The following is a 17,745-nucleotide window of genomic DNA, read 5'->3' on the forward strand; positions in this document are numbered from 1 at the left end:
AGGATCAATGTCATTAGGTATCAGAATGTCCTCCTTCAAGGGCCAAAGCATCTACTCTGCATAAGCCACCCTTAAAGATATAGTTTCGTCTTCTCTCTTCTGTTTAAGCGTGAGGTTGTACCTAAAGCAATGCTTCTTCTCACTGTATTACGTTTACAACCCGCAATGGAAAAATGAAACGAATGTGAGGTACTGGATGGCCGTCTGCGCTCTCATTTATCCGGTGTAACAGAGTTCCAGCGGTCTTACCAGAATGAGCAGCTTTAATACTTTTTTAAATTCCTGGATTAAGAATGAACTGAGATGGCTCAGTGTCTCTCCAAAGCCCGTGATTTAACCAAATGGAAAGTTCATGTCAGTTGCCTCCGTGGGCGCCTTAATACCACCAGGAGATCAGGGGGATCTCAGGAGGTCAAGTGGGGATAAAAAAAAATCAGCAATGAGGCAGAAGGCACAAAACAGGTAGCAGAGGGGACAAGAAGCTGAACAAAACGAAGAGGAGAGTTGAGGTCCTACCCCACAGTTCAGTCTTCAATACCCTCACCCCTTTCCTTGCCTTTCTTGAGAGTTTCCCCTCTTTTTTTTTTTTTTTTTGTCTTTTTGCCTTTTCTAGGGCTGCTCCCTTGGCTGTTCCCAGGCTAGGGGTCTAATCGGAGCTGTGGCCGCCAGTCTACACCAGAGCCGCAGCCACCGGGATCTGAGCCGCATCTGTGACATACACCCCAGCTCACGGCAACGCTGGATCCTTAACCCACTGAACGAGGCCAGGGATCGAACCCACAACCTCATGGCTTCTAGTCGGATTTGTTAACCACTGAGCCACGACGGCAACTCCAAGACCTTCCCAGCTCTTAAGTAGGATTTCTGTGTCGGTCAGCACCTCATCTGAGGAGCCACATATAAGAACTCTGGAATGAGGTGGATCGGGGTTCAAGTCTCCACTCCATCACTTACTAACTGGGGGCTCTTGATGCTTTGTGCTTCAATGCCCTCATTTGTAAACAAGAGATAATTACAAGCATTCGGCATTTCTAAGCATTGAGATAATGCATATCCAATGCTTAGAATGCTGCTTTGCATATACTGAACCCTCAAAAGATGTGGGCTATTGTTATTCCATTCAACTTTGAACTGAGTCTCTGGCAACCACAACGCACATGTGTGTTTGGTTCAGTGTGAGAGCCGCAACTCTAGGCGATTACGAATTGTGGTTTTCTTTTCCTGGTTTGCACGTGACTACGTGCTGTCTGGAGCAGCTGCCCTTAACATTTGCCAACTTAAAAAAAAGAAAACAGTAAATGTCAGCAGTGAAAGGCTCCAGGTCACTTTGCAGCCCTTTCGCTCCCAGTTTTGCATGGAACATGCGTGCTAAAAGGGGAAATGAATCAACATCTTCCCCTGAACTATATAGCCTTAGCTTCTCTATAACGCATTCCTTACAGCAATCCCTGTTAGCTACATGCACAGCCAGTAATCACGTATAACGCTCTGGACCAGTTCCTCCTGAGTCGGTCACAGTCAGAGACAATTTAACAACTTCATTAAAAATAATGACAGCCCACGAAAAGCAGTTATACTCTCCGCAAAGTTAGTCCCTTCAATTTATTGAGCGATATCCTTCGAGGTTTTGAGAAGGGTCCAGCGCGCTCTCTACGGCAGCATCTCTGACCACCTGGACCTCATTTAGTGCCAACGTGTTCACTGCCTTATGCGTCCATCTCAGGGACATGGCGACTTCCTGAGCACCTAGGAGGGTTTTTCAAAACGGATTCAAAGGTGGTTTGCCCTTAGGAAGCCACAGGCACAGAAGGAATTTCACTCTGTTTGCTTCCAAGTTCCATGTGATGCCAGCTATTTGGAGTTGCCAGAGGAAGTGAAATTAATCTGTGCCATAGTGTAGGGTTTATGTTGTAAGATTTTAGACATGTATTTTATACAGGGTTTTAAAAAACTGAAGATGGGTTAGAAATGTTTGCAAAAATGTATAGACTCTGCTAATCTCTTAGGCCTCTGCTGTCCAATACGGCAACCACTAGCCATATGTGGCTACAAAGCACTTAGTATGTGGTTGGTCTAAATTGAGATGTGCTATAAGCATAAAACACACATCCAATTTCCAAAGTTTAGTATAAAAGAATAATGTAAAATATCCACAATGTTTTATGTTGAATACATGTTCAAATAATAATATTTTGGATATACTGGATTAAATAAAATATGTTATTAAAATTAATTTCATCTGTTTCTTTTTTTTTTTTTGGCCACACCTGTGGCATGTGGAAGTTCTTGGGCCAGGGATCGGACCTGTGTCACAGCGGTAACCAGAACCACAGCAGTGACAACACTGGAACCTTAACCCAGTGAGCCACCAGGGAACTCCTCTTTTTGCTTTTCGATATGGTTACTAGAAAATTCTTAAATGGCATATGGGGCACATCTTATATTTCTATTGGACCGTGCTTCTTTCATCTATTTTAATGAATATTCCCAGATGTCATGTATATGTCAAAAAGGGGGAAATTAATGTATTTTGAGTCCCTGAACTTAGGTTATTTAGACATTAGTAAACTTTGACATGCCCACTGTCTCCTGACAGCTTTATAAGAGCATCAGCACTGCCATTTGGTAACACAAAGGGAAGGGTCTCAACTGAGCCAAATAGTAATAACCACTGTCCTCTATGCCAGGATCTGAAAACATAAGAGTAGAGCTGAAGGACACTCAGAAGATAACACAACTTGAAAAGGAATTTTAGGAGTTCCTGTCGTGGCTCAGCGGTTAACGAACCCGACTAGCATTCATGAGGACATGGGTTTGATCCCTGGCCTCACTCGGTGGGCTAAGGATCCGACATTGCCATGAACTGTGGTGTAGGCCGGCAGCTGCAGCTCCAATTGGACCCCTAGCCTCGGAACCTTCATATGCCGCGGGTGCAGCCCTAAAAAGACAAAAGACAAAAAAAAAAAAAGAAATTTTAATTTCTCCTTTCTATTATCTATTTACTCTGTCTGAATATGAGTCTAGATGCAGCCAAACGCTGATGTCCTGGCCTATTCGTAATATGGGAAATAAATAAATAAGAAGACTGGATTTAAAAGAGGGAGAAATTATATTTCAGTGTGTAAGGAGCCCATGAAAATATTTTCATCATGAGTTTATGGGCCTGATTCTCTTTTGAAAAGAATTTGTAAAGCTTTATCCTATCTGATGTCTCACCATTTAAATTCTCACTTGGTAGTAAGAACCCTCAGAGCCTTTTAGAAAAGTTTGTTTTCGAAAGGAAAGGAAACGGATTCTATCAAAACATCCTTAGTATCTTCAGCGTATCAGAGCGGCCTTCTGGGAGAAAAAAATGTGAATCACTGTCTTCTGTCTTTTCCCTTTAAGATCTCAAAGCACTAAGCAGGACAGGTGCAAATATCCATCTTTTGCAAATGGAGAAATGAAGGCGCAAAAGCCTAAGTAGCATGGCCGGGGCACGCAAAAAGTCAATGATGAACTGTGTGTGTGTGTGTGTGTGTGTGTGTATCTGAGGCAGACACTGGGAAAATTCTGCAGCCCAGTAATACCCAGGATAAGAGCCTTTGAGGTTCTACATTCGAACAGCTGCTTTGGGATCCAGACTGTCTAAACTCAAAGGGCTGAAGCTCAGTCACTAAGCCTGGCTGGAAGCAGTTTGGTTATTGTTAATAAATGTGTCACCCAGGAGACTGCTGCCCAGGCAGGTGAGAGTCACAGAGATCTGCTAGAGACACTGGGCCTAAGGCCTCTCATAGACCATGAGCTCTCGAAAGTAGAGTCTGCACTTTGAAAAACTTCCGGTTTCCAAATGAGACAGGTTGGAGGGTGGGGGATGGGCTGGGGGTTTGGGATGGAAATGCTCTAAAATTGGGTTGTGATGATCACTGTACAACTATAAATGTAATAAAATTCATTGAGTAATTAAAAAAAAAAGGAGAGTCTGTGCATCGAAAAGAAACTTATGGTTACCTAAAGGTAAGGAGAAGAGAGATAAAGTAGGAGTTTGGGACTAGCAGATACACACTACTGTACAGAAAATAGATACACAACAAGGATCTACTTATAGCGCAGAGAACTATATTCAGTATCTTGTAATAAGCTAAAATGAAAGAGAATATGAAAAAAATGGAATCTTTAATTTTTTTTTTAATGGGAAGAGCTCTTCATAAAAAGTTTGAGCAGTACTAAAACAAATACAATGAGGAAGGCAACAAATTCCTCCAACTGTGTCAGTTCGGGTTTAGAAAAATAACATTTGGTGCATGACATTCCAGATGTCTTTGTAAGCATCTACAACATAAATAGATGGGATGGATGGATGGATGGATGGATGGATGGATGGGATGGATGGATGGTACGGATGGATGGATGGATGGATGGGATGGATGGATGGATGGATGGATGGTATGGATGGATGGATGGATGGGATGGATGGATGGATGGTACGGATGGATGGATGGACAAATGAATAAATAGATGATTGAGAGAAAGAAGCTGGAAACCAAAAAGTAAGAAAGGAAGGAGGAAAGAAAGGGCAAAAAAGAAATACAAATATCTGAGAATCAAATTATATTTGCTCTTTTTAATGACATAAATGTACTTGAATTTATCAGAAGAAACATAAACTGAAGGGAACTGAAGGAAGGATGAAACTTTAAATAAATGTTGCATAACCCAAGAGATAGTTTCTGAAAGAGCCCTGTAGCATAGTCAAAAGATCATAAAAATCATTGAGATTTGAGTCTTTGGTATATAAGTATAATTTTAGTGTATACTTATTTCCATGCTATGAAGGAAGATTTCAGTAGCACTCACCTTTCTGATACTTCTTCCCTTCTCACCTTGCCTACATTCTGATTTTATAGATTATATAATTTTTTTTTACCACTTAAAGCATTTTTTAAAGAATGATCTACAGTACAGCCTGTACTACAATCATAATTCTTCCAATTCTTTTTTCTTTCCTTTTTGGCCACACCCACAGCATATGGAAGTTCCCTGGGTCAGGGATCAAATCTGAGCTGCAGCTGCAACCTAAACCACAGCTGTGGCAATGCCAGATCCTTAACCCACGGTGCCACAGTGGGAACTCTTCTTCCAATTCTTTATGTTTTTAATCTTTGCTTCAATTTATATAATGTTCGGCACCAATTTCATCAAAGCTGATTCATTCCCGAGTTCTTTATTTTGAGCCATCCTTTGATGATACCTTGAACTGAAGTGGTGTCATGACGAAATTTTAAATTGCATGCCATTACCTTGGTGGACAGGATGCAAAAATCGCCAGAAAAGAGATGTCCCAGGATTGAAAGGTAGAGAAGTGGGAAAGCATTGGCAAAGCTGTCACCTGGATGATTTAGAAAGGTAGACCAGGCACTTATCAACCTTGAAGCTCTAAGAGAAACTCTTGGAGTGTTAGCGATTGTTGGCTTTTCCTTATAACACATTTGCTTTCAGCAATGGAGTAGCTTTGGGATTGAATCGCCAAGATTGGAGACCTTTCCCTGCCATCGATTCTCAAATGTTATGATCTAAGGCTGCTGACTTTTCCTGGTTTAACTGTGGCATGGGAATCTTTTTTTCTTTATTTAGTCATTTTTCATTTTGTGGTTTATTTCTTGCAAACTATTACGTTTGGTAAGGATATGCAGTGGGGTCCTACTTCTCAGCACAGGGAACTGGGTCCAGTCTCTTGGGTAGAACATGACGGTGGATGGTGTGAGAAAAAGAATGTGTATATATATATATCCAAGAAAAGAAAAAAAAAAGAAGTATATACATGTATAACTGGGTCACTACGCTGTACAGCAGAAATTGATACAACACTGTAAATCAACCATACTCTAAATAAAAGATAAGGAGAATCTTTGATTCCACAAATCCCACACTCACTTTACTCCAAATTGTCTCAAATTCAATTATTGAGCCCTGTGCCTTGCATAGTAGTAACTTATATTAGGTGTGCAATAAACGTTAAATGATTTGAATAGAGTATAGAAGCTTAATTAATAGTAGCCAGTTGGCAAAATATCCACCATATTAGAGATATTCTTATGACAGAATATTACATCTCTATTTAAATATCTACGAAGAAATTTTATGACATCAGAAAATATTTGTGAACTATTTCTAAGTGAAAAATCAAACCTAAAAACTTTCGTTATGTGAAAGTATAAAAATAAGGATCCCAAAATGTCAAATATAAACAAAATATGTTCTCTGTGGTGTGTGTGTGTATAATCTTAAAGTACAAATAACAGACTTCTTCCTCCTTCCAAACAAGTTTTTACAAAATGTAATCAAGAAAGTGAGGAGAGGAGTTCCCATCGTGGCTCAGCAGAAACGAATCTGACTAGCATCCATGAGGATGAAGGTTGGATCCCTGGCCTCGCTCAGTGGGTTAAAGATCCGGTGTTGCCGTGAGCTGTGGTGTAGGTCGCAGACGCGGCTCAGAGCTGGTGGTGCTGTGGCTGCAGCTGCGGCTGCGGCTCTGATTCGACCTCTGGCCTGGGAACCTCCATATGCTGAGGGTGTGGGCCTAAAAAGACAAAAAAAAAAAAAGTGAGGAGGATGCAGGACTTGGGAAGGAGTCAGTGGAATAAGCATAGTCAATTGCAGAAAATTTTAAGGAAAGGAGGTTCTTAAACTGGATTTTTCCACGATGTGAGAGCATACGTTTGGCAGGAAGGCAGGAAGGCAGGGGGATAAGGCAGGTGCTAGGGCTCAGAAGGAAGTGACAGAAAGCCTCCCATCCAGAGGACAGTGGGTTCTTTAATATGTGTTCTTGGCACCTCGGTTCATGCTCTGTCTGCAACGCTTCCTGCCATATGCAATCAATCTCTTTAGCCTTTCCATCCGCATCTGTTAAATGGGGACAAAACTTCTAGTTTACAACCAAATCATGTCTAGTTATTTGGGACTCACACTTGTGAGGTCCAAACAGGATATGTGTGGAAAGCACTCGGAAGGTTCTAGATGTCCATACCAGAGTAATGGTACCACTGTTATTATTTACTGGTTGAAGCAGAGGCCAACAGAAAGGCATGGGCTCTGAGCGTGGCAAGGTAGGCGAACACAATTTAGGTCATCTTTGTACTTCCTGCCAATCCATACAGGCTGCTGAAGCTTTGACCTGGTCTATGATCACCCTTATCAGTCACCATCCTTTGATGAGCTGGGCCCCTGTCATTCCATCTCCTTCGGTCGTATTTGGCCACATACCCATAATGACGTGATATAGATGCTATACAATTTCATGTAGGATTGAAGCTGCAGGCTTGTTGCCCTTCATGAATTTCACCATCATAACTGAATTCTATACATTCTTTACCCTCCACTCCCAGTATAATTTAAAACTAATTCTGTGTTACCCACAACTCTGGTCATTGTTAAGTTTATCCAGATGTGTGTGCCTATGCATTTGTGCATAGAGAATCTCTTTAATAATTTTATCTTTTTGTGTGTGTGTGTCTTTTTGCCTTTTTCTAGGGCCTCTCCTGCGGCTTATGGAGATTCCCAGGCTAGGGGTCGAGTCGGAGCTGTAGCCGCCAGCCTACACCACAGCCACAGCAACTCGGAATCCGAGCCGCATCTGTGACCTACACCACAGCTCACGGTAACGCCAGATCCTTAACCCACTGAGCAAGGCCAGGGATCGAACCCACAACCTCATGGTTCCTAGTCGGATTCGTTAACCACTGCGCCACAATGGGAGCTCTGATTTTTATCATATTTTAAATTCTAAAAGGAAATCTGGAAGGCCTAGAATAAGTCATCTCCCATACCCAAATATTGCTCCACAAAGAACAGAATTGAGCCCTTTGATTTCCAGAATAACTTAACATCAGCTTCAGAATGAGTACTAGCCAAATGGCTTTCACTTGCTGAAGAGGAAATTACTTATTCTACATATTTGACGGGGGCGGGGGGGGGGGGAAATCTGCCATGATGAGAAGACATTTGTTTCCCATGAATAAGAAATGACATGGAGTGGGGGTGAGGATGGAAGAAGAGATTCGAGAAGCCCATCTCAGCCAGGGCGGACGCTCAGACCCAGTGAGCTCTGGGCAGCATGCGAGGCGTTCACGGGAAAGGGGGCAGCCATCCCTGGGGGAAAAACAAGAGTTTGTCTAACCTGTTCCTGGAGACGTCTATCATCGTGGGAGAAGCAAGAGCATCATGGACTTTGATCTAGGCTTCTCTGGATGAACACGAGAGGAGGGAGAGGCCAGGAGAAGGGGATCTTAAGAGCTGAAAGAAGACTGGACGCTCCTGGTGCTGCTGATTTCTGGGAGATGCTGACGTCCAGCACGGCAGGACGGTTTCCTTTGGCCAAATGCAATCGAAATTTGAACAGTTTCCTTCCCAACATTTTGCCTTTGGTTCTGTTGCTGTTCCCCAATACTGAGAGTGAGTTTCACCTTGTGATCCTTTCCAAGAATTTCACTCGACTGGTCTTGTCACTAGACATCTAGTTGCTGCTCTGTGGCTTTATGTGCTTTGGGTGTGCTCTATTTTCCACTGGCTCTTAGAGTTCTCAGCAAACCGAGGGGCTGTGTCAAATGGTACGACCGCCATGAGGTTACTGGAGCAATAGCAATTGGGGTAGCAACAAGTAGGCAATATATTTGCAAGATGACTCCTCACTCATATGCCTCTTTAATAAGTACTGAGGTTGACCATGGACAACACAAAAGAGACTTTGACAGTGAACTTGGCTTCAGCCCACTGGGAAGCAGACTAAGACTAGAGCATCATGGTTTTTTTCCTGTTTCTCCAGAGAGCTGCTGACATTTGGAAATAATGATCATATGAAGCTGGGCTCTTCAGTTGAAGTCATGCTACGTCTTAACATCCACCAAACTTTTTTTTTTTGGCTTTTCTAGGGCCACACTCGAGGCATATGGAGGTTCCCAGGCTAGGGGTCGAATTGGAGCTGTAGCCGCCGGCCTACACCACAGCCACAGCCACGCGGGATCCGAGCCGCGTCTGCAACCTACACCACAGCTCACAGCAACGTGGGATCCTTCACCCACTGAGCGAGGCCAGGGACCGAACCCGCAACCTCATGGTTCCTAGTCGGATTCGTTAACCACCGAGCCACGACGGGAACTCCACATCCACCAAACTCTTAACAGTTCAGCCTTTAGGCCTAAAGCCTATCTGTTTAAAATGATTAAAAAGATTCTCTATGCACAAACACACAAGCACACACATCTGGATAAACTTAACAATGACTAGAACTGTGGATAACACAGAGTTAGTTTTATGTTAGTCAATGCATATACTTTGACTAGACATTGGTTCCAAATTTCAGATTTATAAAAGCTTCTGAGACAGAGGAACTTCATTTGCCAAGCCTAAATTGTCCCAAACTTCAGGATTTTCTCCAACTCTTCAAAGTAAAAATGCCAAAGAATAAAACAAACAACAACAAAACAATCACACATGTGAACATATGCACACACACAGATACTCCCATGCACACGATGAAAGAGGAAGAGGCACAAGTCAAAATATCAGAAGGTTCTTTAAGGAGTTTTAATTTTTTATCTTTTTCTTTTTTATTATGAGATAGTCTCTAAAAGGGAGCAATTTTACAAGTTACTTCCAAGACTCCTAAACAGCTGCTTGCTAAACTATCGTAGCAGAAATTAGCATGACTATTGGTGAAACGGATTAAAAACTTCAGCAGATGCTTAACCATAATTGCGAAGCACCAAGGACTGCATCACTGATTTGAGAAGTGTGGAAAACACCTTCTAAATTACACAGATTTGAGCTGAAGTGATTACTTTTTTCTACCAATAATTAAATCCCAATACAGATCGGTATCGCATCTTTTTTTTTTTTGTCTTTTTGTCTTTCTGGGGCTGCACCCTTGGCATATGCATGTTCCCAGGCTAGGGGTCCAATCAGAGCTGTAGCCGCTGGCCTACACCACAACCACAGCAACGCCAGATCCTTAACCCACCGAGCAAGGCCAAGGATCGAACCCGAAACCTCCTGGTTCCTAGTCAGATTCGTTTCCAATGCACCACGACGGGAACTCCTTAGTATTGCATCTTTGACTCACAAGAAGGTTTTGGAAAACCACATTTTAGCAACATGAGACAGACCTACTGTAGTACTAAGAATGAATGGGCGTTCCCACCATGGCTCGGCAGTAACGAATCTGACTAGTATTCATGAGGACGCGGGTTTGATCCCTGGCCTCGATCAATGGGTTAAGGATACAGCGTTGCCCTGAGCTGTGGTGCAGGTTGCAGACAAGGCTCAGATCTGGCATTGCTGTGGCTGTGGCATAGGCCAGCAACTGTAGCTCAGATTCGACCCCTAGCCTAGGAACTTCCATATGCCATGGGTGTGGCCCTAAAAAGACAAAAAAAAAAAAAAAAAAGAGGATGAATGCCGCTCAGTAGATAGAAAAATTTCTAGCAGATCAGAGGCAGACAGCAAAAGGCCCGGCACATCACAGCCCACTAAGGGTTTACGGATGCTTGTTATGGGGCCAGCCATTTCTTCTAGAAGTATGAGAGAAGTGTCGATACCCAGAGTCCTCGTTTCTTGGGAAAGACACCCTTCCTTTGGAGAGCTAGCCTATCATGGGCTGCTGTGGCCCCACCCTTGGCCCCCTTTTGTGGGCAGCTCCATTTCAGCAGTTTATTCCAACCATCACATCCAAATTCCTTAGCTTATTGTTATTAAGGCTGCACATAAAACTGTCTCCTTTTAACGACCGTGTAAGAAATGGAAAAAAGAGAATTCCTGAGCAGGCTGATTTGAATAATAGGAGCTGACAATGTGGTAAGTAGCACACTTGATACTCTTCTATTTTTTTTTTTTTTTGTCTTTTTAGGGCCGCACCCTTGGCATATGGAGGTGCCCAGGCTAGGGGCTGAATCAGAGCTGTGGCCACCAGCCTACACCACAGCCACAGCAACACCAGATCCGAGCTGCATCTGCCACCTACACCACAGCTCATGGCAACACTGGATCCTTAACCCACTGAGCAAGGCCAGGGATCGAACCCATGTCCTCATGGATCCTAGTTGGGTTCATTAACCACTGAGCCACGAGGGCTTTGGGTACAGAAATAGGGGCAAGTCCGCCGAAGAAATAAGGCACAAATATACTAGATATGTGCATGAACCATCGTTTGCACTTGGGAAAAGTACTTCTTAAAATGGGGAATAGAGAGAAATGTCCAAATGGCCAAAGTACTGCCTACCATGACAGAGGAGACGAATTTCTGAACTACATTCTTTGGAATGTAGTAGGAGATCGAATGTCAGAATTCTAGTGAATAGTTCCAGCAATGGATGAGGCCCTCTAAGATGCTTTTTACAGGTTCAAAATAAGAAAAGTGACAGTGGAGCAACGACGTGGTGGTGATGATGGTGGAGAGCAAATATTCAGTTTGGGGAGGACTTCTTAGCTATAAGGTCTTTTTTTTTTTTTTGGTTTTGTTTCAAACGTTTTCATTATGATTGCATTTGTTATGGTGATTTTGTAAGGTCTTTATTGTTATTTATTTTCATGTAACTCTTCACTGGATATGAGCACAAAGGGATCAAATCAGCATGTCTATCAAGACTGAAAAAAAAACTTTGTATCTTAGCTTCAGTGGTGTTTTAATTGTCTCAGTACGAGAATCAGAGAGTAAGTATAATGAACATACACACAGATGCATATTCATACGTGCACAGTATTTTTCAGTTGTACTGATATTTCTCATTTCCTCCAGCAGAGGTCAGAAAATAGCAATCCAGGAATATGAAAATCTGTTTACTAAAAGAATATTTTAGAGGGATTTTCTCCAGATAGGATTATGGGAGGAGTTTTTTAATTGGTTTTCTCTACTCACATTTTCTTATTACATTTTTACAATAACCATGCTTTACTTTTATAATAATGAAAAAGCAGTAACAGTTATTTTGAATTTCATAAAGACCAAGAAGAGGCGTTCCCTTGTGGCACAGTGGATTCACAGTGGATCTGTCACTGCAGTGGCTCGCGTCGAAGTGTGGCACGAGTTCGATCCCTGGCCTGGAAACTTCTACATGCCACAGGCATGTGGGCATAAGTGTTTATCCTGTATCAAGCCAGAGATACTGCTTAATTACTTATATTTTCTTAGCTGCACATCTATTATGTGAAATAGTCTAAGACAACATTATTTTTTTTTTCTTCTTAGGGCCTCCCCCGCAGCATATGGAAGTTCCCAGGCTAGGGGTCAAATCGGAGCTGTAGCTGCTGGCCCACGCCACAGCCACAGCAACGCCAGATCCGATGCCAGATCCGAGCGGCGTCTGCGACCTACACCACAGCTCATGGCAACAGTGGATCCTTAATCCACTGATCAAGGCCAGGGATCAAACCCACAGCCTCATGGATACCAGTCGGATTCGTGGCCGCTGAGCCACAACGGGAACTCCCTAAGAAAGCAGTATATTTGATCACCACTATGAAAGATTTAAGGACAACTTCGTTTCCATAATTAATGACTGTGAGCAATCGCTTTCAAACAAGGAACTTCATGACACCATAAGAATTCCGGAAAAACAAAACGTCCTGAACATCGCCTCTGACTGCCAAGAAACCCCACTCACACAAAGACATGAAAGTGAAGATCATCACTAGTCATCTCCTTTGTCTGGAGGTCGTGGTGTTCTGGGAAAGCCAGTCTCTGCAACTCCTAGTTTTTCAAAAATTTTTATTAGAGTACCGTCGCTTTATAGTGTTGTATCAATGTCTGCTGCACAGCATAGTGACCCAGTCATACATAGATATACATTCTTTTTCTCAAATTATCTTCCATCATGCCTTAGCCCAAGAGACTGGATAGAGTTCCCTGAGCTGCACAGCAGGACCGCACTGCTTATCCATCCTAAGTGTAGTTTGCGTCTACCAACCCCAAACTCCCAGTCCACCCCCACTTCCTCCCCCTCCCCCTTGGCAAGTCTGTTCTCTTAAGTCTTAAATGTTAGTAAAAGGAAGACAGAAGACATCAGTCAAGATGACCTACATTTAAAAGCAAGGAACGCAATGCAACTCGTTTACTAAGTGTTGCTGATTAATGTTCAACAAACCACGCTCTATCGCCATGCTACGTTTTCCTTTCTAATTCATGTGTCTCTTTTTCTGCTAGACACATTCGGAAGCAAGATGAAAAGGCTCACGAAACAAAATCTGAAGGTCAACCAAACTGACGTCTAAATGTTACTCGCGTTATACCAAATTAGATTGATGCTTATTTCCTGTTTTGTTAAATGCTTCGTAATGCACAGTCTATTATTTGTCCTTCTTGATATTATCACTCACAAATAATGTACAAGCATCGAGACTGTTACGCAAATCAAAACGGACTGTGGCTGGTTTCTTCTGTCTCCTAAGGGGATGATTTCTTCCAGTGAGAAATGTGTCTCTATGCTGGTGGCCTCCACTTACAGAGGCAAGCGAGGAAGAGAGAGCAAAGACTGCCGTGCAAAACCTCTGTCGGTTCTCTGGGACTTCAGAGGGGGGACCAGGGTAGGTGACTCTTTGCTTGTCAGAGAACATCAGGGACATTTTGGACCCAGATGACAATGCTGGGAAAATAAGGATCAGGGCAATGTGAGAGGAGTCTGAAGACAGAAACACAGGAGACTGGAATCCGCAGAGAAATGAGCCCAGTTCGAAATGCCCAGAGCACATTGAAGAGCTTATTAGAATCACTGTCCAATATTCAATGTGAAGTTTATGTTTCTGCAATTAAACCTCTCACCCCCTCCCCATTCCGCCCCACTGTTCAAAACTTCCATCAAGTCTGCGGCACACAAATGTTTGGGGTGGTCTGGGAGTTCCCACTGTTGCGCAGTGGGATAGGCAGCATCTCTGCAATGCCAGGATGCAGGTTCAATCCCCAGCCCGGCACAGTGGGTCAAAGGATCTGGCATTGCCCCAGCTGTGGCGTGGATCACAGCTGTGGCTCAGATTCAATCCCTGGCCTGGGAACTTCCATATGCCTTGGGGCGGCCAAAAAAGAAAACAAAAACAAAAAAACAGCAAAGCAAAACCAATGCACAGAAAAACAATGCTTGGGGTGGTCTGAAGAAAATCAAGACAAGGAAGTGAATTTGAATCCAGATTGACAGAAAACAAAGGAAAGAGAGTCACAGGCCATGACGTGTGAATGAGCATAGCTGTCATGGAAGCAGAACCATGAGCCACAAAAATCATGGGAATGGAAGACCCAGTAAGCCCACAGAAATTTGGGGGAGATCGATGGAGCTTCCCCACAGAAGATGGAATTCGAGACTTGAGCTAATTTTATGTACATCTCCAAAAAAGAATGAGTTTAGCAGATATATAGGACAATATGACCAAATTTCAAAATATTACATTAGAGATATTGTAAATACTCTTACAATGTAAAGTCTAGGGTGGCACTTGTATAACTCTACACAGGTTTTTGTATCACATGAAAAAGCCCCAGGTTGTTTTTTTTTTTTTGTTTTTTGTTTTTTTTTTGCTTGATTGCACTTTGCTTTACCCGGTTATTTTAACAGAAGTATTTAATAAACCAATCACAATTTTTTTTTTCTGTATTGGTTTTGTTAAACTTTTTACCAAATGAGCACTACCGTGTCATCAATACCTTTCCCAAACAGGTTTGGAATTCTCCTTTGATAACAGTAAACAAAGAAAAAAAATCTCAGAATAGTTGAAATATACTTATAAAATAGATAAGCACCATTTAAAAATGAAGGGACTGTCTGAGGAAAAGATCTGGACTTCACAGATCGAAATACCCATAGAGAAACCTTCAAAGGCTGGTCCAGCCTTACTTGCCTTTACATAGTGAATCAGACGCTCCACTTCATTCACTTTGTAGGTCTCCAATCCTAGCTCCTTGGACAATCTTAAGATGCGATTCTGAGTTGGCCCAACATAAGCTCCTCCAAGGTCCACATATTTAACTTGTTGGTTCTGTTTTTCCATGGGAAAAAAAAGAAAAACACATATTTGTGAAAATGCTTTCCCTAAGATAAAAAAGACAGCCCGGAAATAAGCAAATTGGCATTTCACAGGTTATAGACACACCTGGGGGTGAGTCCATGGAAAACTGGATTCTGTTCTTCACTCTACCTCATTCAAGCAACTTAGCAGTTATTGAATCATTCCTTAATTTAAAGCTAAACTGGGGAGTTCCCATCGTGGCACAGCAGAAACAAATCCGACAAGTATCCATGAGGGTGTGGTTCGATCCCTGGCCTTGCTCAGTGGGTTAAGGATCTGGCGTTGCCCTGAGCTGTGGTGAAGCTCGCAGATGTGGCTCGGATTTGGCGTGGCTGTGGCTGTGGCTGTGGTGTAGGCTGGCAGCTGTAGCTCCGATTCAGCCCCTAGCCTGGGAACCTCCACATGCCCTGGGTGTGGCCCTAAAAAGCAAAAAATAAAAAAAATTGAAAATAATAAAGCAAAACTGATTGAACTTGAAACCGGCAAGAGCCCTCTGAACTCCATTATTCTCCATACACATCACAACATGGTTTGGGGTTTAGTGCCTTGAACTTGTAAGCTATGAATTGTTGATGAATTTCTCTTGACTTAGCCTTTTGGGCTAATTTTGAGGCACCTAATGCTAGAGGAAAAGCAAGAAAGGAAATGACCACTTTTTAAAAATTGAAGTACAATATCGTACCTGTACAATACAATATTTCAATAGTTGATTTACAATATTTCAGGCATACAGCAGTTCTTTATATTTATGTATTATATACATATATATACAATCTTTTAATCTTTTCACATTCTTTCCCTCTATAGGTTATTATAAGATACTGAGTAGAGTTCCCTGTGCTATACAGTAGGTCCTTTTCATTTATCTATTTTATATCTATTTTATATATCATAGTGTGAATCTAATTTATTCCCCCTCCACCCCCTTTCCCCTTTGGTAACCATAAAGTTGTTTTCTCTGTCTATGAATCTGTTTCTGTTTGGGAAATAAGTTCTTTTGTATCACTTATTTATTTATTTATTTTTGCTTTTTTAGGGCCGCACTTGCGGCATATGGAAGTTCCCAGGCTAGGGGTCAGTGGAATCGGAGCTAGAGCTGCCAGCCTACACCACAGCCAAGGAACAAGGGATCCGAGCCGCGTCTGCGACCTACACCACAGCTCACGGCAATACCAGATCCCTGACCTACTGAGTGAGGCCAGGGATCGAACCCTCATCCTCATGGATACTTGTTGGATTCATTTCCACTGCACCACAATGGGAACTCCTGTATCATTTTTTTAGATTCCAAATACAAGTGATATCAGATGAGATTTGTCTTTCTCTGTGCGACTTACTTCACTTACTATGTTTATTATGTGGTTTGCTAATCCAGACATTGGAACAATACCATTAGGGAATATCTGGTCCTAATTCGACCTTTGAAATTGCTCTTACATTCAAGAGAAAGTTTTCTATATGGTTACAAATTAGCTTCACTTGCAACGATTAAGGACCAACCTTTGAAAAAGTGACTAGAAAAATTCCCTATGATTAGACATGACCAAAGCCTAACTGGATACCTAATAGTCAGAGACATGAGAGCAGGCCCTCCTTTGCTGTTTTTGTTAGTTTGTTTATTATATACTTCCCCACTAAAAAAGGGGAACATACATTTCACAAGGCAGGGATCTCTGTTTGATTCACGAATGTATTCCAAACACCTATTTATTGGGCAGGTGCCAAAGTGTCGTAGGTGGGAAGAGAGAAGGGACAGAAGAAAGAGTTGAAAAGGAAGCAAATTGAGAGAGAGCAGTTCAAAGTAATTATCACTCTTAAAAAGAGTCAAATGAAGTTCATGACTTTCAGAAAGAAAAAAGAAACTCAGCGTCCAGGCCCTGTTTCTCCAGCCCATGCTTATTCTCTTACCCTGACGGTGTAAGTCCTGCCTCCCACGCGGTCCCGGGCTTCCAGAACAATCACACTCAGGCCAGAGTCATGCAGAAGTTTGGCTGCTGCCATACCTGGGAGAAGATACGAGAAGAAATCAGCATCAAACACTTTCCAGGGACTCCAGATAAGCTCTTCAAGCTAACAGCAAATGAGAAATCCATGCTGGCTCATATATGTGGCTTACCATTACATTCAGCTTAATCACTTTACAGGTGCTAGGGTTTCTCAAAAGAGACCCAGATTCCAAGTCTGAGAAACCAACTGCTATTTCCAGAAAGAAGGAAAGCAGTTTCATTTTTGATCAAGATCTCAAATCTTAAACACATCTTTGGTTACTTTATCAAAATGTCTACATTACATGATTATGTGACAACACAAAAGAAAACACAAGGTCACATGAAAGAGAAATGCATGAATCCCAGCAAACACAGGACCAAATGGAGCCATGGACTGCCTTCTCAAGGCAAATCCGAAAATCCAATAAATCGGGGCGGGGTGGGGGGGTAGGCCTTCAAAACAAGTCAAAGGACCTAAGATTAACTGTCTGTTTGTTTGTTTGTTTTTCTTTTTAGAGCTGTACCTGCAGCATATGGAAGCTCCCAGGCTAGGGGTTGAATCAGAGCTGTAGCTGCTGGCCTACACCACAGCCACAGCCACGCAGGATCCGAGCCGTGGCTTGGACCTGCACCATAGCTCACAGCAACGCTGGATCCTTAACCCACTGAGTGAAGCCAAGTATTGAACCCACATCCTCATGGATACTAGTCGGGTTTGTTAACCACTGCGCCACAA

At 42.5% G+C, this 17,745-nt stretch overlaps 1 protein-coding gene across 3 annotated transcripts in view; it reads right to left on the bottom strand.

The window, feature by feature from the left end:
• Positions 1–17,745, bottom strand: part of MAOB (monoamine oxidase B) — a 112,280-nt gene that overhangs the window by 52,627 nt on the left and 41,908 nt on the right. For all 3 annotated transcript variants that reach the window (XM_047765022.1, XM_047765020.1, XM_047765021.1), the window contains exons 2-3: positions 16,930–17,024; positions 14,854–14,991 (exon numbers count right to left, since the gene is read on the bottom strand). In XM_047765022.1, coding sequence (XP_047620978.1) covers positions 14,854–14,991; positions 16,930–17,022 — 231 coding nt within the window. In that variant the 5' untranslated portion in view covers positions 17,023–17,024. The remainder of the gene's footprint in view (positions 1–14,853; positions 14,992–16,929; positions 17,025–17,745) is intronic.

This window comes from Phacochoerus africanus, chromosome X, assembly GCF_016906955.1.
Source record: "Phacochoerus africanus isolate WHEZ1 chromosome X, ROS_Pafr_v1, whole genome shotgun sequence".
Classification (NCBI taxonomy): domain Eukaryota; kingdom Metazoa; phylum Chordata; class Mammalia; order Artiodactyla; family Suidae; genus Phacochoerus; species Phacochoerus africanus.